Raw genomic sequence first — 22,853 nt, forward strand, 5'->3', positions numbered from 1 at the left:
AGTTTTAAGTGTTCCCTCTCTGGGTTCCTTCTAGGCAAGGTAAACCTCACTTCACTATCTCAGAGCATAGCCTTGGGCTAAGTGCAGTTGGTCATTTGGGGATGCTTTATTGTGGTGGATGAGTTATTTAAGAATAGAAAGGGCCTGTTTTGTAGAGCCTTTTGTATTTCAGTATTTTCTATTGCTAGAGGTAGTTCTTTGTTACCCATTGTAGCATAGTCTCTAATCCTAATACTCCTGGTTATCCCTACTTACTGTGCTTTAGTTCACACAATGAAGCAATCTTGGACCTCTGGGTTCCTTTCAGATGGAGTTCAACTGAAAGATGTGTTCCTTCTGCAAATGAGCATTCAGTCAATGGGACTAGATTAGAAGTAGACCAGAGCGTGTGTCAAGAAAAAACAAATCCTGGGATGCCTGTAATGTTGGCATCAAATCCTCTGCTCTGTTTTTCTCTACAGACTTCTCGGTCAGTCTAAACATAGCCTCTGACAGCAACTTTGCATTTGAGACTACCTTATTTTTGCTTGAGACACTCAACTCTGTTTTAATGACTTAGACACTTGTATAGCTGGCAAGAGAAGGGTGTGGGGGGTGGGGTGTGTATGTAAGTGGTTCATGTTCAAGAAGCCTTCAAAATTTTTTCTTCATCATGCTCTTGATAGAAAGTGCAAGAAGTAATGCTGTCAATTAAGGAAAAATGGTCATTGTTCCTTGTTTTCCATTTGGTAGAGGAGGGGTTCTATGAGTTTGTTGAGCTCTTTGCATGGTAACCAAAGGTGGCACCTGCTAAGGGGACAGCAGGATCCTGGCAAGCTCTTCCATCCTTCTCGAGGACTTGGGACTCTGCATTGTGCATATTTGGCTTTGCCTGAGTTCAGCAGCCAGAGGCTAACTGCTATAATGGGTTTCAATTGAGATGTTACCATAGCATCCTGGGACTTTTACAATCTATTTAGAAGTCCAAAGGTTTGAAAAGAGTGCTTGAAAGTTCCTGGACTCTGGCAGGTTGCCAGAATGTCAATACACAAAAGACAAAGCCTTATGAAAGCTGCTCTGTTCAGAGAAGCAGCACCTGAGTGCTAGAATTCCCAGCACAGCCATTTTTGATAGCTGGGGCTGTTTTATCACAGTCTCCTCCCAAATCTTTTTTCTTCCCCTCACGTGTATGTGCCATCCCACAAGAATAGCCTGGCTGTGCTGTGAGATGCAGCCCTATCAGCAGTGGTGTTGGAGGAGACTGTTCTGGGGTTTGGCTGCTCTGGGGCACGGGAAGGAAAGGAGTGAGAAAGCATCCTGAAGCCCTTACTGTAAGAATTTCTTTAGATATCCCCATCAACTGAGAACCTTGCTTTATTCTTCTCTCGTCTTTCTTCAGGATTTTCTCACAAGTGAATGGAAAAAGCTGTTTTGTTAACAGAGTATCCAGTTGCCTAACAATTCTTGTGTGAAATTTGAGTGTTCACAAAAAACTGGTGTTAACTAATGAACATTCAATTCAATTTGTAGTCTTGGTTTCAGCAAGACAAATAAAATCACATCATTAGTAACAGTTGTTACTCTTCTAATTTGCCCACTCTATTTACTGGTAATGAAGAGGACTGAAACAATCATTAGGTTTCCAATAGGAGGCTTGGAGGCTAGCAGAGTTGTTGAAAGCTTTCTTCTGGAAGGAATCTCTTGCAGATGGCTGCACTTTAAATGCCTAAAAGGGGAAAAAAAGAAGTTAACCAGAGAAGTGAAAAAATATTTTCCCAAACCCATTTCTAAATGATTGAGGACAAAGTAATAACTTGTTGAGGTACCCTGTTTTTTTTCTAAGATTTTCTTCTTCAAATGTGCTGAAAAGCTCAGTTAGTAAAGTCACTTAACTTTGCTAACAGTATGAGCTGTTCAGTGAGAGGAGGACAGATAGAAGGAAGACTAAGCAATCCTAAGGGAAGAATCTCAGTAGCTGTTCAATTTGCTGAGAATGATTGTGCTTAATGGTTTTGTTCCTTTATTGTTGATATCTTGCTTAAGCCATTCTTCTGAGTGCAGCTTATTTCTTTTTCTGTATCCAAAAGGAATTGGAAAAAAATCTGTTTGCATGTATAAAAATAAAGGTAAGGTGTTGGTCATATGCCCTACCTACTTTGGAATACCTGTAACAACTTTGAGTTGTCATAATTTTTCTTTCTTCTAGAAATGTTTACCTGTAAGATTGCCACATTAGTGGTAACTTCATCTCTGGGCAGCTGTTATAAAAAAGGTGGCCAAGTTATTTTGGTACTGCCCATCTACCCATGATATAGGAATTTCAACTTATATAGTTTACTCAAAATATATAGTGTTCCTGTCCCTTGTAGTGATCTTGACCCTGTCTGAGAATAGATTTGTCATTGGGCTGCTTGCTGGATAGCTCCATCATGGGCTGGCTCCTTTGAGCTGTCCTTTTACTACTTATAAAAAGGAATGTATAAAGTAGGGTGTCTAAAATGTAGCATCTTAACTGGGATAAAATTCTGACTCCCAGGCTTGCAATCCGGAGCTTTTTGGGGCAAAATCCTTCCATTGTATAGTTAAACAAAATCCTCCTTTACTCAACTAGCTGGCGGCACTTGGCTGTCAGCACATCCAGGTGTGATGTTCCAGCATATCCACCCACTCTTTTAACTGAGTAAGCAACAAATGATATCATACCCTTCTGCCTGGTAGGTTTAAAGCCATCCCATGAAAATGCAACTGACTAGAGTTTTTGCTTATTAGAAATAAGGAGTAATATAGTAGGGCTGTCTGCTGTGAATTAATAGTATGTTAGCTTCGTGTCTGGACCTTTCTGTTACAATTGTGCCAGGATCTGCTTCCAAAATTTGCATGTTCTGTAGATGTACTGAGCAGCATAATTTGGTGCATTTAATTGTATCATTGTGCCTTCATTTTCTTTCTCTTCCAAAATGTCTCCCTTATGTGTGTTATCTTTCTGAAAGCTACTACCTTCTATTACACCAAGTTTCTTCTTTTTCATCTGTATCCTTCTTTTCTCCATCAGTCTGTCAAATCATCAGCGAAACAATGCAGATCAGAAATGAAAGAAGTCATACAGGCTGTGGTTTGGGATGAGAAGATCTGAAATGCCATTTCCAGCTTTGTCACAGGCATCTTGTGGGACCTTTTGCAAGTTACTTTACCTTACTCTGAACTTGTTCACTCTAAGGCAGAGAGTGACAGCACTTTGTAATGAATACTCTTTACTCACAATGATAGTCATGTAATTTTGGCATATTTTGATCCATCACATGATTTATTTATTTACTTTAATCTCTTGGGACAATGATTGTGCTTTACTTAACATGAATAAGGTTTCATAAATATGAAATATTGTATTTGTCCATGATATTTACAGGAAGAATATTCCTGATTCCGGGATTCAAGTGTCATGAGTGTTTCTTAATCATAAGGTGATTGTACTTATTTTATTTGATTTACATTTCCTTTTGGGTAGGGGGGCTAGAAACTGTGTTCTGTATTACCTTTCAACAGATGACAAGAGATTTTGGTTTTTTGCATATGTTTGAGAACCAGGATATTAAAAATGAGAAATGGTGATTCCTTTTGTAAAAATTGAATGACTTCTCTCCACACACACACACCCACACCCAGTTGTTACATGACTTTTTAAATTTTGCTCAAGTCTGTCTGGTATAATTCTCTTTCAAGTGTGAGACCCTTTTCTGTATTACGAAGGATAAAGTGATTTAAAGTCTTTATATTAAAAGAGGTGATTTAAAATTGCAAACTGAGAGGGTTCACACTGACCACCGGATTTTGTCTTGGAGATGCTGCCTATGGAGAGGATCTGCTGTGATGAAAGTAAACTTGTATCTTTCATTAATTCTCGTCTATGAGGGAGAGTTAAGCTGCTGTCCCAAGTGAATGTTTTAATGATCTCTCTGGAGTGTTTCAAAGCTTTGTCCCACTTGCATGATGCCAAGTGAAATGCACAAAATCTGTCTTTGAGGCAACCCTGTCATTATACCTTTTGGTATATAATGTTTGTATTTGCATTTCTTTTGTTCTTATATGTTGAGCTTTACCATGCCCAAAGGAGAACCTCTTGCACTTCAGAGAAACCTTTGTAATCAAATGTTTGCTCTAAAAAGTTAGCCTAAAGTGCTTACAACTCATATTTTAGAAATTTATACTAAAATACAAAAACATGAGTGTCGAATTCAAGATCCATCATAATGGCCAGCTACTCTTTTCAAAATGCATTAGTGCAAATTGTTTAGTGATGTGTCAATCAGCTTTTCATCACAACTGCAGTAAGTTTTATACATCCAATAGTCAATTTTCAGTAACCTAGAAATGATAACTTGGGGTTTCTCTTAAAGAGGATTTTTTTGTGGCTTTAAAGAAAACTGTAATGAAAACAGCAGTGAAGTTCAAAGGTACTAAAAGAAAGGGCATCTTCTGGTCAAATAAACAAGAGTTACTCTTGGCAAGCCATTTTCCAATGGATTGTTTTCAAATAAGTGGGTCTTGGACACTCCTTGCTGGGATTCTTTAGAATGAATTTTACTTTCACAAACCTCTAATTCCTATAATTAAATTTCAATGTGTGGTTTTTGCAAATAGTCTTCTCTCTAGAGAACAGATGGGTATAAACTTTGGAGATTTGGTTTCACAAAATGTAATAGCCAGTGTTTTTCTTGCTGCTGTTCTAGTTGTTCCCAGAATATTCATGTTGGTTCAGCTTTCTAACATTCTTGTTTTGACTTTCTGTCCACAGTTTTAACAGCGTGCGGCAAGGAACACACATCTTGTTCCGTGAGTTCAGCTTTGTCCAAGCCACCCCTCATAACAGGGCGTCTTTTCTTCGGACCTTCTGGAGGTGTTTCCGAACTGTGGGGAAAAATGGAGGCAAGTATTCCAGCATCTGCTGCTGTCCTGTTACCATGACATGTAACTCGTTAGCCAGGCTATTAACGCACTACAAATACTGACCCTTCACATTGCGTTCTAATATTCTAACATTATTCATGGGGAGACAACGTCACATTTCCCTGTGGAATGGTTAAAAATGGCTCCCAGAATAGAGCAGTGTAGAAGCACCTTGTTGCCAGTGCTACTTCTGTTACAGAACAGCATGTCAAGCAACAATAGATCAGAGGGAGGACATTGTGGACCTGTGCATTGAGATGGATACGAAAAGAAATGTGCTGGAGGTTGGTGGCTGGGACCAAGAGAAGGTTAGAATATTGAGTGTGGAGCATGAGGGCAGGGGGTACTGAGATTCTCAGCCAGCTGGGCTCCTGAATGCTTTCATTAGGAGCCTGCAGGAGGCTGGGTTCATGGTGTGTGGAGCAGTTAACACTGCCACCTGAGCAGTGCCTGAATAGTCCTGCCATAGCTAGGTGATGCTGCAGAAGCCTGATGGCTGTGGAAGAGGGACCACTGACAACTGTGTGACCTCTTCCCCAACCCTACCCACAAGGAAAAAGCTCCAATTCCAAAATAAATACTTGGTACTGTGCTATCATGTCTAGCTATTCTTATATTGCACTTGGTATATTAGGTATTACAGAACTGGCCAGAGTTCAAAATAAACTCCTGTAACTACATGCAACTAAAATTATGTTTTGTTTTACTTTTTAATTTAGTATTTTAAGCAAATACACTGAAAGTTGCTGTACAAATATGAAGGTTGGTGGGGTTTTTTTACTATAAGCCTCATTTTTTCCAGGCTATTCAGACTCATTTCTTCTTGCAGGAAAGACTACAACCATCTCTTAAATATAGATAAAACCTTGCCTTCTGGCTAAGCTTTGTAACACTTCTGCTTTTGATGAACAGAGTTTGCCAGACCATCAATAAAGACGTTTTTGACATATGCCATCTAGATCTTTGGCAATTAATCAATCATAGTTAAACATGACAGAATCTGTAGTAAGCTGCTGAAGTAACTGGCTATGCTATCTGTAACACCTTCTTCCCAGTGAGAGGTACTTTGTTATGTTATAAATAATTTACTTTAGTTCAGGGATAGTATTTTAAAGATTTGAGGTAAATTTTATGATACTGCAGTAAGGACATACCTGTTTTGAGTTCGGGTCATAGTGAGGAAAAGTGAAATGTAGACTCGTAGGACATATTTCTATGGGGGAGTTAGAGATAATAGTGAAGAAGTCATCCACCAGAACTGCAGCTGTTAGTGGTAAACCATATTGAAAAATTGAGAAGAAGCTCTCTAATGCAAAGTATCCACTGCAGTACTTTCAGTGCAAGTTTTCATCAGGCTTCATTTATCCAGCACCGACCTCAACCAGATGAAAGGCACCTGGATTTGTTGAAAGGAACAGAAAAGTTTTAGCTTTGTAATATCTCCTTTCTCTTTAACTTTTAGTACTTTTATGTAAGTATGGAAAAGGCCATGGAAGAAAGTGTAATCACCAAGGTACTTTGAAGAGAAAGGGTAATAAGCACAGGAACAAAAGCTCAGGTGGATGTTGCTAAGCTCTGGTTGTGGCCTAAAAGGAGTTCAGTGTATATTTTTCTAACTTTGAAGTCCAGTAGCTTCACTTTTTAGTCTGAGTAAATATTACATGTTTAACTGTATATTTATGCATCTACATATATTTTCTTTTTACACTAACCAGAGACAGAAATGCATCACTTTAGGTAAATTACTGTCAATATTTTCATCCATGTAGTCCAATTTCTGTGGTTCTCTAGCCATAATTATAGACTAGAACCTTGATATTTTTCATTTCAGTTTTATTTGCTATGGATTTTTTTTTTTTTTTTTTTGCTATACCTGTGTGTAGAGGAGCTCATAACATCGATGGCCACCTAAGAATTAAACTCATTCACTGAGAAGCTGAACCTGTGCGATGTGGTGGGTGAAATATGGTCATTATCACACTCAGGCATAGAGTACACCTAGATGTTTTTTCTTAGCTGTGTTTGCATGGGGAAACCTATGCTGAAGCAGACTCCTGGAAGGACCTGTGGACCCATGGAGAGAGGAGCCCATGCTGCAGCAGCTTTGCTGGCAGGACTTGTGACTCCATGGGGGACTCAGGCTGGTGCAGTGCATTCCTGAAGGACTGTACCCTGTGGAAGGGACCTACTTTGAGCAGTTTGTGATGAGCTGCAGCCCTTGGGAGAGTATTATGCTGCAGAGATTTGTGGAGGAGTGTCTGTGGAATACAATATTGGAACTGGAGAAGAGAGCAAGGAGATAGAAATGGCAGAGACAATGTGTGACAAACTTCCTGGTCTCCCTGTGTCACTTGGGGGAAGGAAGGTGGTAAAGAAATCAGGAATGAGGTTGAGCCCAAAAAGAAGGGAGAGCTGAGTGGAAAGTTTTAAGATGTGATTTTATTTATTTCTATCCTACTCTGATTTAATTGGTCATAAATTAAATTTCATTTCCCCAAGTCAAGTCTGTTTTGCCTGCAACAGTAACTGGTCAGTGATCTCTCCCTGTCCTACTCTTGTCCCATGAGCATTTCATTGTATTTTCTCTTGATTCTCCAGCTGAGGGGGAAGAGTGACAGAACAGCTTTGGTGGGCACCTCGTTAGGGTCAAACCACCACAAGGAGGTCAGTAAGTTATGGAGTCCTGGTAAGAAATTCTGCTTATGGTTATATACTATGCAACAGAGCATGGGACAAACAACTTGCTGTTTCTGAAATTAGTAGGAATATAGCTTGGGCTAACATAAGAGCATTGCTTTTGAGACCTGAACTAGAATTTCTGCATTTGGTGCCCTGTGTCAGGTGTATGAAGTGTTATTCATCAAATGGCCGCTTTATGTCAATGGAATTTCTGTGTGCAGAAAAGGATGAAAATATACCCTTTGTTTTCTACAGTATGATTCTTTATCTGCTGCAGTTTTCTCTCTGGGTTTGTTTCCGGGCAGGGCTTGCTTCATTCTTTGTCATTGATTTATGTCTGTGAAGAACTATGAAAGCATATTTTGTCTTCCTTTGTCAGAAGTAGTACATTCACTAACTTCCATGTCTTCTAGGTTGTCCTTGGTTTTATTTATTCCTTTATCATGAAAGTGTTTACTGCTGTTTCCCCCTCTCTCAATTACTTTACATTTCATTCCAGATTTGAATTTCATGTTTTAGGAGTGGGTGGTGGCATTTTCTTAATTTTCTCCATCTGTGGAGGGTATCAACCTATGAGGATATAAGTCCACCTAATAAATAACTTACATCAAAGCTTGTACCCTGGCTGGAGGGAAGCAAGGGAGAATATTAAAGATGTAAGATGATCCAATTTCCAAGCTTATAGAAACTCATAAAAGCCCCAAACAAACAAACCCCCCATCTTTTCACTTCTGAGTAAGTAATTGGGATTTTAGAAAAGTAGACAAAATCTCACAAATAAGTTAAGTGATTGCTTAATCTGGCTGTTAGCTGTTCCTCCTCGATGCAGGGAAATTTACTGCATTGTCTGTCAGTCTTGACCATGCCTTGACTTGGAATGTGCATGTCATTCACTCAAGCAGATGCATCAAGTCATGAGTTCTCAAATGGCCAATAATAGAGAAATCTGTCTGAATACAAGTAGTGCTTAAATGTAACAATCTGTGTGTGTGCAGAACCATGTATACAGTAACTGAAATGCACTAGCATTACTGTTTCTCTTGGGAAATTGCTGTAGATGTTACTTTTCTACTTAATTCCTTATCCTTTTGAATTACTAGGAAATAGCTCTTCATGGAGAAATATAGCAGATTTTATGTTATTTTTCTATGATGTTAGCTCTGTTACTTGGTGTGTTCTGGTTACCTTGACTTTTTAAAGTCCTTTTGTTTAGAGACTAGATTTATTTTTTAATTTTGTCTCTGAATAGTAAGGGAAATTTACTAGCTTCAATAAATGTGATAGTAACACTTCAAAAAGTAAAGAAAAGTTTGTTGTTTGGGAGGGTTTGTTTGTTTATTTTTTGTTAAGATGATTTCTTTTTGGTGATACGCTGGATCCATTTTACAGGATTTTCCAGCAGTTTTAGAAACTTAGTAAGATGCAGAGTTCTACTTTCAAGTATACATAAGCATATATGGGATACCATGCACTGGGAATGTGATACCAGGACTAGAAGGAAACAGATTAATGTGATCCAGTGTCAAGAAACTGAGGTTTCTTGTTGAAAAACACTTCACAGAATTTCTTGTGATAGAATCATAGAATATGCTGAGTTGGAAGGGACCCGATATGATCACTGAATCCAGTTCCTGGCCCTGCACAGGATAAAGCCAAGAATCACACCATGTGCCTGAGAGCATTTTTCAGATGCTTCTTGAACTTTGTCAGGCTGTTGCTGTTACCACTTCCCTGGGGACCCAGTGTTCCAGTGCCCAACCACCCTCTGGGTGAAGTAACATCCAGCCTAAACCTCCCATGACTCAGCTTCATGTCTTCCTGGAGTCTTGTCCCTGGTCACAAGAGAGAAGAGATCAGTGCTTGCCCCTCTACTTCCCCATGTGAGGATGCTGAAGACTACAGTGAGGTTTCCTCTCAGGGAAAAGTCTTCTCCAGGCTGAACAGAGCAAGTGACCTCAGCCACTTCTTATATGACTTTCCATCCAGACCCTTCACCATTATTGTAGCCCTCCTTTGAACAATCTGTAATAGTTTCATGCCTTTCTTATATTGTGGCACCCAAAACTGCCCCCAGCACTCAAACTGAGGCTGCCCCAGTGCAGAGCAGAGCGGGACAATCCCTTCCCTTGCCCAGCTGGTGCTGCTGGGCCTGATGCACCCCAGGACATGCTTGGCCTTCCTGGCTGCCAGGGCACTGCTGACTCATAATCCACTGTCAACCAGGACCCCCATGTCCCTTTCCTGTGGCACTGCTCTCCAGCCTCTTGTTCCCCAGTCTGTCCACACATCCAGGGTTGCCCCATCCCAAGTGCAGAATCAGGCACCTGCCCTTGTTAAACTTCATATGGTTGGTGAATGCCCAGCCCTCTGATTTCTCAAGGTCTCTCTGCAGGGCCTTTCTGCCCTTGAGAAAGTCGATAGCTCTGCCCAGTTTAGTGTCATTGACAAACTTAGTTAGTATTCCTTTGAGTCCCACATCTAGGTCATTTATGAAGATGTTGAGAACTGGGCATAAGATGGAGCCCTGTGGAACCCCACTAGCAAGAGGTTACCAGTCAGTCTGTTACCCCATTCACTATAACCCTTTGTGCCCTCCTTTTAACTTGTACCAATGATACGCAACACTCGCAGAGGTGGTTAGAGGACAGCTTGTGTTTGTTGAAGCATAATGATAGTTAGCAACAGATTTCTCCCAGAGGAAGGCAGAATGGCCAGAAGTCTTGTTTTCCCTCTGCTTGTGCTTAAATTGACCTCTTGGAATCTATCTGACCTGCTCTTTTGAATTGTCTGTTCCTCAGGACTCTTTAATTAAAACTGTGCTTTCTCAGTTTAAACGGCCCCTGCAGAGTTCTGCTGTGAAGCCTCATAAGGTCAACATATGCCTCTCCCAACCCCCATGGCTTTCATGTCTTGTTGGTTCTCTGTTTTTAATTAAAAAGATTTTTCCTTAAATGCTTTCCAGCCAATTAGAGAAATTGTGCACTGAGAAACTTGTTCCAGGCCTGATGTACTGAGAAGTGAACAGAAAGCTCAGTCAGAATCATTGGCACTTCTTTTCTAGAGCCCCAGCTTTCTTTGGTGCTTTTCAACAGCTTTTCTCTTTTTTCTTTCTTTGCACCTCCCCCCTTCCCAATTTAGAACTGCTTCCAGCAAAAATAGCTGTTGTTTGATACCTTAGATTTAGCACTGAAATGTAAAACTGCTGCAGAAAGTTATGATAGACTATATTGCCTGAGAATCCTTTTTGCAGACACTTGCCTCCCCTTCAGACAAAAGGTACTATTACTGATCATATTGAAATAAAATCTTAAAAAATGACCAGGTTTTTTCACATTCATCACATGGTGTGATGGCTACCTCTTTGCTTCTGCACACTTCAATTAGGAAATTGGAACCCTAGCTGTCTCTGGAGCTTGTGGAAAGGGAGGTTGACCACAACCAAGCACACAAGCTATGTCATGAAATGAGAAAAGTGGTAAGCCTCTATGACTAATTCTACTTGAGTTTGCCAGGAAGGCTAGATTCCTTACAAAAATTAAAGAAATGTCTTATCTATATAATTCATGTAACTTGGACATGGAGAAGAGCTAAATGGACCACTGTTCTCCCAACTCAGTTTTGAAAGATGCTATTTTAATGCATTTTTGCTGACAAGATTATTTCCTGAGGTTACAAAATCCCTTCCTTTGCTAGTGTCATTCTAATGCTTCCATATGTTATTCTTTATATTAAATTACTCTGCCTTTTTTTATTCCCTCTTTTGTAAGCTTTTAGACTATCTCCATTTTTAGCTTAGCCAATCTCTGCTAAGTGAGATGTTTAGAATAATACAATGATGATCACAGTAAATATCAGAATCTTTTTCCCTTTCCTTTTTGTTACTAAAACCAAATCAGATTTTTATACACGTTATTGTAGGAAATCTTTTCTGAATCAGTGAAGTCTCACAGCATGTCCTAAAGATAAGTTAGCTGTGTTTTCTGGAAATTCATTCTGCAGTGAAATAGCCTTGGCTGAAATGATTGATCTCTAACCTTACTCATGTCATAGTTCCTTCATGCTACGGTTACAGCTGTTGCTATTTATGATTTATCAATGTAGCTCTGCCTGGAAGCACTCATGACTCTGGAGTATCAGGACAAAGGATTTCTGAAGCTGGGGAGAAATAAGTGGAGGATTACATTTTAGAGATGGTGAGATATATCTACAAGCCATTGTAAGTTAAAATGTCTGCATTGCATAGATCTAAAATGCATTGCAGTAATCATTTGTAGAAGTGGGTCCGTGATGGAGTCTTCAGCTAGTCTCTCCCTGAATTCAGTTCATGCCATTCTGTCAAGGCAGTTTGTGAAATTAAATGTAGTACACTGAAAACCCTTCTTGTCTAATCTGGTTTGGGGTTTATTTTTTGCCCCAGTATTATATTTCCTTTTCAACTGTCTCTGAGCATACACCAGCTCTTCTTAATATTCAAATGGTTTTTTTTTTTTCAATCTCATATTCCAGATGTATATCTCTATAGAATTTGTTTTAAACCAGTAAATGTTTCTGTGTGTTTTCTAATGTTTTCTGGCAATTTTGTGTCTTTTGACACTTCTTCACTGGCTGTGTCATTGGCAAATTAAATTAATATGTTCTTTATTTTTTGTCCTAATTGAGCAAAACATTTAAATAAGCAGTGATCATTGTTGCATTCTGTTAAGCAATTATCCAAAATTCAACTGGTAATTATTATTACTATTGGCTTTGCAGTCTTCTGGCAAGTTTCCCATCCCTATGACAGCATTCCTATTCAAACCAACTGAAATGGATTTTTTAAATTAAGACTTTTTTTAGGTTCCAATGTAGTCTTGAAGAGTTAGTATTACAAATTGTAGGGAAGTTCCCTGGAACAGAACTGGTTCTGGATGGTTTGATCTGGCCTGGGATTCTGAATGCTCCATGTTTCTTATATTAAATAAACTTGGTCTATCTCTTCTCTCACTTGTGACATATCTTGAAAGATGCATGTGCATAGGCGATCATGTAGTAGAATGTCTACAAAGCCTTAGGTTCATTAATTAGTATGTTTTATGCTATTGCTGATCTAGTCTTCAGCAGCAGAGATGCTGAAAGGGAGACGTAGAGAAAGTAGATGAAAATCTTGTTTTATCTCAATTCCTTATACTGTGACTTTCTGCAAAGAGGTTTTATGAGAAGGGTCTGCATGAAGCCCACATCTGCTTTCAGCCCAATGTTGGCTCTTAGTCTGCCCTGAGAGGTGAAAGCACCTAAACTGAGGAACGCATTGTCTTCTGCCCATGCTGTTGGCTTCAAGTGTGTGTCTGTGCTGTGTAATGCAATGTTTACATAGACAACTAAGCTTGGGGTTTGTGTTTCCATATGGTACAATTCAGCACTATCTCAGGATACTAGCATGGGACCTGGAAGTTGCAGAGCTATATTGCTCTCACAGCAGCCTGAGCCTAGTTGATCTGTCTCAGCAGATCAGTGGACATAAGGGGAGTGTTGTTACAGTGGGTCTGCACTCATTTCTGTGGAATAAACTCTAGCATCTCTGTGTTGAGCTGCTGTGAGCAGTGTAGATGCAATATGAGGAAGAAGACTGTGAAGGAGGAATGTGTGTTCAGCATGAACAGAAAAGTAAGGACTCTCCTTCACACGTGTAATTAAGTCTTCGATGTAGCCTTGGTACTGGGAGTTATCATTTTAAGTGAAGAGATAACAACCTTTTTGTCTAGCTGCACAAAAAATCTCTGAACAAATAATTTTTGTGTCTTTATCATCCCAGGTTCTTCTTCAGCTTTTCTCTCTCATGGTCTTACTATTTATAGTTTCCTTCACTACACATTCACTTCCTAGCTTTCCTAAATTAACTCAGCTGATTTATATAGTGTGCTCCTGACTCTACAATATGTATCTAGAAGTATGGGGGTTTTTTTTGTTCATTGGGAATTTGCACAACTACAATTTCTGGCTCCCTGTTCTTCCACTTAATCTATTAGTTATACTCACAAGTTATATTCAGTTATTTTGATAAAATAAGCTTGGGAGTGCCATTTATTTCTTTTGAGGAACTGATTTTCCCCTGTGTTGTTAAAAGGACTGACTGAATTTCTGTTTCTATAACTATATTACTGAACTCTTCCCGTAAGCCTTTTCTTGATAGGCAAGATAATTGGATCCTAGAAACTTTAAACCTTTCAGGAAGTCTGTACTTTGCACTTTGTTTTGAGGCCTTGGTTCCATTCAGTATGTCCATGTTTGACTAAAGTGTGATGTTGAATTAAGTAGAGAAATTCTTGCATCCTTTTAAAGTTGTCTTACCTCAGTAAACATCTTGAAGTCTGGTTTAAATGAGTATGATCATGTATAAATTGTTGTATATGATGAAAAGGATTGTTGGCTTATACTTTGTTATGCCACTTTCAAGGATCCTAGATGAGTATCAGTAGAAGTGATCTGCATGCATGATTAGTACTTTGATATGCTACTACTACTCTATGAAATGGGGATAAGGTATTACTATGGAAAACCTGTAATCTGCAAATGAGTTATGAAATGTAGTCAGTAATATTTATAAGTTAAGCTTGATCCATTTTGAATTTGTCACAGGACATGACTGTGGTAATGCACAGTCTGTGATACCTTCCTTCATAAGCTGATCTGAGAGTAATTTGCATTCTGTAATCCTACTAAGCATGAATCTCATAACTTCTGTTGGAAAAATGGAGCTTTCTTTATCTTAGATGAAGAGAAACTTAAATATCCATCACTTCTTGACCCCTTTTTTTCTTCAGAGCCATATCCCATAAGATTCTTCCAAAGTAATCTCTGAAGTCATTAAAGTCTGCTCTCCTGAAATCCAGGGCTATGCTCCTTCTAATTGCCAGGTAGCTACATTTCTGAAACTTATATAAAATGGTTTTTCAGGTATAAAGAAAAACACCTTAGAAATGCTTCAGGCACTGGAAAAGCTTACACAGAAGTTCACACTTTCCTAGACTGCAATGTCAGCCAAAACCCAAAAATCCATAGGATAAAAGCTTTACTTTTTCTAGTGCTCACATAGATACTTGTCAAATCCTGAGGTTTTCCTGCATTAAGGTTCAGACCCAGAAATAGTCAAAATTTACATTAGCTAATTTAATGAATTTGTACAGATTCTCCAGTAGAACTTGGGTAATATTTGTAATGCAGTAACCTGGCGTTTCTCAATAGAAGAAACCATAGCATCAAGGGGGGCTGGAGAGCACATGGAGTACACAATAAACCTAAAGGAAGCTGAACATTTGAGAAGATTTTTTTTTTTTCTGATTGGAAATGCAAGTTTGTGAGGTTCCAGAGTGTTCCTAGTGTTCATTTTCATAGAGGGTGGGGAGAGATGTCAGGAAAGGCAATATTGTCCTGAATAGAATTTTAACTCTTCCCCTTTAGTTCCTTTGCATTGTAGGACAAACTCATTGAGAACTATCTTCATCACTTTCTCTAGTCAGCTCTTTACTTGCCCATTTTTTTATTATTTATCTCTGTTTTGATTATCTGTTTGTCAAGTATTTGTTTCCTTCCAGCTATCGTATCTGCTTATCTGTTACCACTTTTCTCCTTACTCTTTCTGCTGGAGTTAAGGTATTGCATATTCAAAGTGCTCATCTACTCTTCAGTCAAATGTCCGTTACATAATTCCCAGAGTAACTTAAACATTTTCTGAAAAGAAGTCAAGCTGTCAGTTCTTTTTGCATGAAATTGTCTCTGCATCACTATCTGATGTCAGAAACAAAGCTTTTTGTTTATTTCCTCTTTCTCATCCCCATTCCCCATGCTGCTATTAGGTATTTCTTCATTCTGCTGGCAGAGGCAGAAGGATAGGTGTGCTGTGAAAAGTTACAATGCAAAGCAAATGTTAGTTAACAAGATTAAGGTAGTGAGCAGTTAATATTGCAGCTTATTCCTGAAAGAATTTAATTTTTTCTGTCTACTTTGATTGGAAACTTCCCTTAACAAACCCTTGAAATTACTGAGCAAGTGTAATTGTCCTTAAGGTGCTGAGAAGTGCTTCATGGCTTTCTTCTGTGATGGACAGGACCTCAAATGTGATGTCTTAATTTCAGAATGTTGATTATTGATAACACTTTTCTGTACCTACTCTCTAAGGATCTCCAGGTATTTTACAGACATTAAAGATTGAAGCTTCCCAAAATTCTTGACAATTCTATTTTCACTTAACAATTCCAGAAAGTGAGACAGGGAAATGAAGTAATTAGCTGAAGTTCACATAATCAGAGTTCAAGATGTTTGGCCTTTTGATATATTATTTCAGTTTTATATACCAAAGTTTGTTTTTTTTTTTTTACAGATACGGGATTGTTTTACTGTGAAAAAAGTAGGAAATCACACACATGTTAGTATGAAGCAACATTGTCTACATAAATTGTTTGTAAGAATCTGTCATCTTCTTTGTTTTTTGAATGTTTTGAGAGTACTCATCTTACTCAGAACAGTAGATCACTGTGCATGAGCTGTGTGGGATGATGCAGGATGTATTTGTAGTTGTATTCAAATTTGATGTTACAGCCCCCTTTGCTACATGCTTTTCTCAACAAAGTCTTTAGAGCAAGATAGAAATCAGTTTAATTAACATATGTCATCAAGTTCATAATCTCTGTTGTAGAACCACATACTCAGTATTATTTTCCTGACAATTCTTCACTCTTCAGGAACGGAAGGTTATTTCAGGTGTGTGCAATACCTGTCTGAAAGTGTGTACCCTGTCTGAAAGTGTCTTGGCTCATAAGCAGTCTGATGCTTAGCTGGTAGCTGTATCACTTAGAAAGCCAATCTTGGTGTACAGAAGTTGCTGGCTTCTATAGTAAAACTGGCAAGAGATTATCCCTTTTGAAGAAGCTCAAAATAGAAACTACTTTATATGCTGAAGTATATTCTTTATTCATCTTCCCTTATTGTAAATTCAGACTATTTCCCTTTTACACAGAGGTTGCAGTCTTTTGTTGTTTTTGCTTAGCTTCAAAGTACTAGCTAGTAGAGTCTTGTTCAAGCATGTGGTTCTTCAAGGAACCGACCACCTTATAAAATAGCAGACAGTTCTTTCCCCTTAGGTCCAGTCTACTAGGCAAGTCGCATACAAAGTCTAGTGAAAGATGTCTTAAATATATCTATTCTGTGAAGAGCCATCTTCTGAGTTCTTTCATTTAAAAGAGTAAAACAACAAAGCTTAGAACCTGATCTGCCTATGTCATGTCTTGCTATTTATCTGGAAAAACAGGCTTAAAAGCTGAAGTCTGGGTCTCAAACCCAGCAAAGTGGGATTTTGGCATTTGCTTTGAAAAGGCTGCACCATGGGAAAGCTGAGTATGTGCATGGTGTACCTAAAGCCAAAACTAAACAATACCTGCTGGAGCTTGTCCCTTGTTGCAGGTTGTGTCCATCATGTCTTGTCCTGTGAGTATGACAGTTTGATACAAGTTTGATGCCCAAACTCAAAATCTAATGCACTTCTTTGGTAGTCAGCAGAGAGTGTCTGATCCATAGGGTCATTTTGAATAGTTGTGATGGGCTTCTGGTCACTATCCTTCTCCTGTTGTTTACACTAGGAGTTTAGGTAGAGCAGCCTTTTAACTGAGGCTCTAAGTTCAGAGCTTAAGGAGAGACAACATAAAATTTACATTTCACTCTGCATTTCAAACATTTTCTGTTTTCTGGATCAGTATGTTAAACCCTTAACAAAATGTGTCTTTCTAATGGCGCTGTGTTAATTTATTCTGGCACTCACTGTTCTTGAATAAAGAATCATGAGTAAAGTTCATTAATATATTTTAGAAAAGTTTTTTATTCCATGGTGCTTTTTGTTCCTTATAAATCTTCTCCAGGTTTTGTATCTAAAGTATCCCCTAAGCAAAACAAAGGAAAGTGGATACTGTATTAAATCTTACTAGACTAGAGGAGTTAAGAAACAAATCAATGGTTGATGAAATCGAATTTGTAATCTCTTTAAGTATTTCCTTTGAACCCCAGCTAAGATATCTTGCAGAACTTATATTGAAAAAAAAAAAAAAAAAGTCTAGTAAAATCTTCTTCATCTGTTTCTTGCTAAGTAAACATTGCTAGCTTTAGCAGATTGTGTTGGGTTGACCCTAACTGGATGCCAAGGCGCCAGGCTGCTTTCTCACTTCCCCTCCTTACCTGGAGAATCAAGAGAAAAATATAACTAAAGGCTTGCAGGTCAAGATGAGGATGGGGAGAGATCACTCACCAGTTACTGTCACAGGCAAAACTGACACGATTTGTGGAAATTAATTGAATTTATTGCCAATTAAATCAAGAGGAGGATAAAGAGAAAACCAGATCTTAAAAACACCTTCCAGCAAGCCCTCCTTTCTTCCTAGGCTCAACCTCACTCTGGATTTTTGTAGCTCTTTGTCCCACTAGAGCTACAGGGGTAACGCTGCTCTGGTGTCTAGAGCACCTCCTTGTACACTGACCTTTGTGTGAGAGCTGTTTCTCTCACACAGTCTCACTTCTCTCTTCAGCTGCAGCTCTGCAGTTTGGGGTTTTTTATCCCTTCTTAAATATGTTATCCCAAAGGCACTACCACAGTCACTGACCAGCTCAGCCTTGGCCAGTGATGTGTTGATCTTGGTTCAGGCTGGCATTGGCTCTGTCACACCTGGGGGTGAAGCTTCTTAAAACTTCTCACACAAACTGACCCTGCATCTTCATCCATGACCAAAACCTTGCCACACTAATCCAGTACACAGATGCAGCAAATAAACAGGGTTACTAAGGGAAGCAGTTTTTAAAAACATAATACAGCTACTGAAAGCTTTGTTTGTTATTTATTTTGTCTTTCTCTGTTAGAAGAATGTATCTGGAACATTCCCTGTATCTGGAACATCTGGAGCTTTGTTTTGCAAGGTCTTACGCTGATTTAAAATAAATTGAATTAGTTCTTGTGTACTCAGAATATTATTTCTGATAATACCCATGCTTTGGGTGTACATAAAGGCAATTCCTAGTCAGACAGCTGATACTGAATAGGGGTTTTAACTTTTTTTTTCTTGGTGCTAAGTAGATGTCAGTATTTTCCTCTGTTCTCTGCTGTCCTTGTCGTACTTAGATTGCTGAAGCAAATATGGGATAAGCAAGGAAATTCAAATTGGCAACTCCTGAATCCTAATCCTGTTAATCCGTATTTTTGGCAAATCCCTTAATCTCACTGTACCTTCATTTTTCTATTTATAACCTGGAGTTACACCTGTTGGATTGAATTAAGTAATCTTTGGACCTACAAGTGTTGGCTGCATTGGTAAAACGGAGAGTATTTAGCTATCTGTATAGATCAAATTTGATGGAATCAAGGCCTTAATGAACTTTTACTTTCTTGTTAGTGATAAACAGCTAATTTTAGACAGATGCACGTAAACTTGCAGCTTCTTTCCATTATAATAATTTAACTCTTTTTTGAATACAGAAAAAAAGAGTGAGTAAAACATTGTAAACATTTGAAATGTAAAAACTTTAACATAAAAAAGCCTTTAATATCAGTCTTTCTTCTCTTTTTTCCGCCCCCCTCCCCCAGTTCAGACTCAAAGTTTTTTCCTATGGGAATTTTCCTGCCTTTTAACAGTTCTTAGGATTATATTAAAATCAATTCTGGAGGAAGGGAGGAAAGGCTTTATGATAGATAGAACTGGATTTCAAGAGTTATGTCTATTCATGTGAAAACTAACCAAACTTGCAGAGAGTAAATATGAAAGTGGCGGCTCTGTTTGTTGTGGTTTGGTTGCACAGGATTGTCACACACAATGTACAGAATCATCTTCAAATCTTTCAGACCTGGAGCAGCTTCAGAAGAGTGTGAGGTGTACCATTCTTCTTAGCCCAATTGCTAACGTTTACTCCTTTGCCTTTTCTTATTCTCTTTGTGTTTGAGCATTTGGTAAATGTTTTATTAAACATCAACTGTTGATCAATTACATCCAATACTTAATTTCTGGATATTTGTATGTTTCTAATTGCTACAAACTGAACATATAAAAAAAGTAAAAATTCAGATTAGGAAAGTGTCATCATACAAGCAAATCTGTCTTAATTACCTTTTCTTTTTGTGAGCATTTTTTATATAACGAAGATACAGGAGAAGAATTTTACTTTTCACTCCTTATGACTACTCTGCAGGGCAGAGACCTCACTGTTATGTCAGTTCTAAACAATGGCTCTAAGGTATTTTTAGAAGAAGCTTAAATGTTAAGTTAATCTAATATTTTAAGCAGCCTTAATACGATGGATATTTGCTTGCTACTAGGTTAACTCACCTTAAAAAAAATATTTATTTGTCTTTTAGATCTTTTACAGTTACCATAGCAAAAGGAATTTACATAACTCCTAAAGTTACACAGTAGTGTTCATTTTGAAACTGGTGAGTGGTGGTAATTGTAGAGGAGCCTGAATCCATAAGGAGTTAACTGTGTCATCAAACATATTCCTCATGACCTAGGAATGTGATTGTTCAAGTTATAGCCAGAAGTTATTCTAAAATCTTGTTTTCAGACTATAGTAGCTTTTTGAGGAAACACAGGCAAAAATAAATAAATACAGAAAAAAAAATAAAGAATTAAATAGATTGTACCTCTGCAGAAGAGATAATTTAAATAAAATATCAAGAGAGTTTTCTTCAAAATGAATGAGGTATCCAGAAGTGACTTTTCTGTTCTTCAGGAACCTTGTTCAGATCACTTTGAATTTAACATGGTTTCAAGGTAAATGCAGATTTGACAGATATTATTATCCTTGAGCATTAAAGAAAAAAATAGCATTTTATTTGTCTTCTTTGATGATTTCAAGGAGAAGCAAAACCAAATAAGCAAAAGTGACCACACTGAGGAAGAATTGTTAATGAAAACATCTCACAGAACATACCTTCAATTAAGCCTCTGAGACTGACTCGCATGTGCTGTAATTGGAAGTGCAATGCAGAACTTCTTGGGACTTGAATGCAGGGAGAGCAGCATGTAGGCTGCTAATTTTTCTGCACAAGAATGTATTTTCCCTTTGCTAACTGGGGAATTCTCCAGATATACTCAGTACAGTGTTCTTCTATCATTTCATTACTTGTACTGCATTTTTTTAAAGCTTATTTTTAACTCAGATCACTTTCATAATTAGATTTCTCTGAAATCTTGACATTGGATTATCTCAGTGGGATGATCTGGGAATCAATTGGGTGACTTTTCACAGAACTCAGTTTCAGCTTTAAGTGAACTACTTCAGCTTCCTAGAGTTAACTTAACTAGAGTTAATATATTTGAAAATTGTTGCAGAATTGGTTCTCCCATTTCTGCATGTGTAACTGTATAATTTTTTTCCAATTATGTTAAGGTACAGGTGAGAACCGGAAGGGATACTGTATTCTACAGTTTTAGCCTGGTCTGGATGGTACCTCTACAAAATATCCCTTGGTTTTGTTCTACAGTTTTAGCATATGACTTCTATGCCTGAGAGGCAGAAGCCATCTAGGGACCACTAAAACATTGTGATAGATCAATTGCTTTCTGCATGCACATTGTTGCAGGCTTTAGATTCACTGAATAGACAAATTCTGTTAATACTACTGCATGCAATCCCCTTGCTTCCAAGTAGTGACAAGTGATTTGGAAAGGGCCACAAGCACCATGACAGGAGTTTGCAAGACAACAAAAGAAAGGCAAATTCCTTCACTGATTTTGAAGGAGTTTCAAAGTTCCAAAGTATTCTATATTTTTGCTTGTTGAAAAGTCCCAATTCCACAATGTTTTACCTGAGTCACAGGTGAGTTTGAAGAAGCTGCCCAGTAACTATGTTGTCTGTTTAGGCTTTGTCTAACATGGAGGTGAAGGTGTTGTAATAGAGATGTTTAGGGAGTGGGATGAAGCATGATGTATTGCATTATTTGTTAATGCAGCCATTTTTTATTAGAAGTGCATGAGCAGGTTAGGGCATTGGAGCACCTGTTCCCTGGTCACTGAGTATCAAAGTGTATACTTTGTGTTGATGAAACAGCAGAGTATGTGTGTGCGAGTTCAAACATCTGAAAAACTGTCAGCTGGGTTTTCTCAGTGTAAAATTGCAAGCATTCTTCTCATATCATACTATCCTCCTGTGCATTCCCTCTCATTTGCTTCAGTCCCTCCCTGATATCTTCTATTTTGAGGGCAGAGGCTGCCAAAGATGGATTGGCAAGAAAAGCAATTTCTCTTTCTGAAGAGCTGGTGTCACTCATTAGCATGTGAGAAGGGTAATTGTAAATAAACAACAAATTGTTTTGATTTCTGTGTAGTATTAATTCTAGTAATGTATACAAGGACGTGCGGCTGACTGGATAAGGTAGAGATAACATTATTGTTTAGAAAGAAATGATTCCTGCAGCCAGTTAAATGCTTGGCACTTTATCCCAGAAGCCTTTTTGTAATGAGAACAACTGACACAATCCTTATCTTAGCATTACCTCTAGTGTCCTTGGTTTTTTTCAGTTGATCTTACCAGGTGAAAGAGAACCAAGAAAGTACATATGTGTGTCCTGTAGAGTTGTCCAATATTCAGTTAAGTGTTGTTGCCAGTAATGCATGTTATGATCCCACACTCTAATATAAATAAAGGAAATACACAGGACTGTATGTTCCACCCCACAGTGCAAATGGGTTGCCCAGGAATACTTGCAAGTCAAAATCTCTTCTTTTAGAAATTGTACTTTCATTACCTTGGAAGCAATTTAATTTTTCTTTCTTCACAATCATTTTTTAAAATGGCTTTAAAACCAAACCACCATGCTTCATATGGCTATGAAACATTTATAGTTGGTGTATTCTATTTTGCACTGGGAAAAGGTTCAGCATTTAAGATATCCTAGTGATTCAGTTTCTTGAGGTAAGAGCTAGACAAGAAAAAGTGACCTATTCTGGTCATATGCCTAAGATAAATTCAAAACTGAAGATGTTGGCTTCTTAGAATTGAATGCGTCTTAGACTTTACTAATGCCTTAATTAAATGTTCAGTACCATGTCAGCATAACCTGATCTAATTGCTGGCTAGTGAGGTACTGCCTTCTTGCATCCTTCTCATGGCAGCTCCAGCACTTGTTCCATCTTGTGCTGATTTGTCTCAGCATGCTAAACTGGCAGCAAACTATTCAGTACTTCTGCTGCTTGAGTTAGTTTTCTCCCAGGACAGCACATTGAAATGTGCCAGTGCAAGGTCAC

General features: G+C 38.3%; 1 protein-coding gene across 3 annotated transcripts in view; it reads left to right on the forward strand.

Moving 5' to 3' along the window:
* The window catches only part of CSTPP1 (centriolar satellite-associated tubulin polyglutamylase complex regulator 1), a 78,866-nt gene that overhangs the window by 19,784 nt on the left and 36,229 nt on the right, over positions 1–22,853 (forward strand). Inside the window, exons 3-4 of one of the 3 annotated variants that reach the window (XM_053979637.1) lie at positions 4,772–4,902; positions 7,522–7,609. In XM_053979637.1, the coding sequence (XP_053835612.1) occupies positions 4,772–4,902; positions 7,522–7,609 (219 nt within the window). The remainder of the gene's footprint in view (positions 1–4,771; positions 4,903–7,521; positions 7,610–22,853) is intronic. The other 2 variants (XM_053979638.1, XM_053979636.1) reach the window with 2 other exon arrangements.

This window comes from Vidua macroura, chromosome 6, assembly GCF_024509145.1.
Source record: "Vidua macroura isolate BioBank_ID:100142 chromosome 6, ASM2450914v1, whole genome shotgun sequence".
NCBI classification, from domain to species: Eukaryota; Metazoa; Chordata; class Aves; order Passeriformes; family Viduidae; genus Vidua; species Vidua macroura.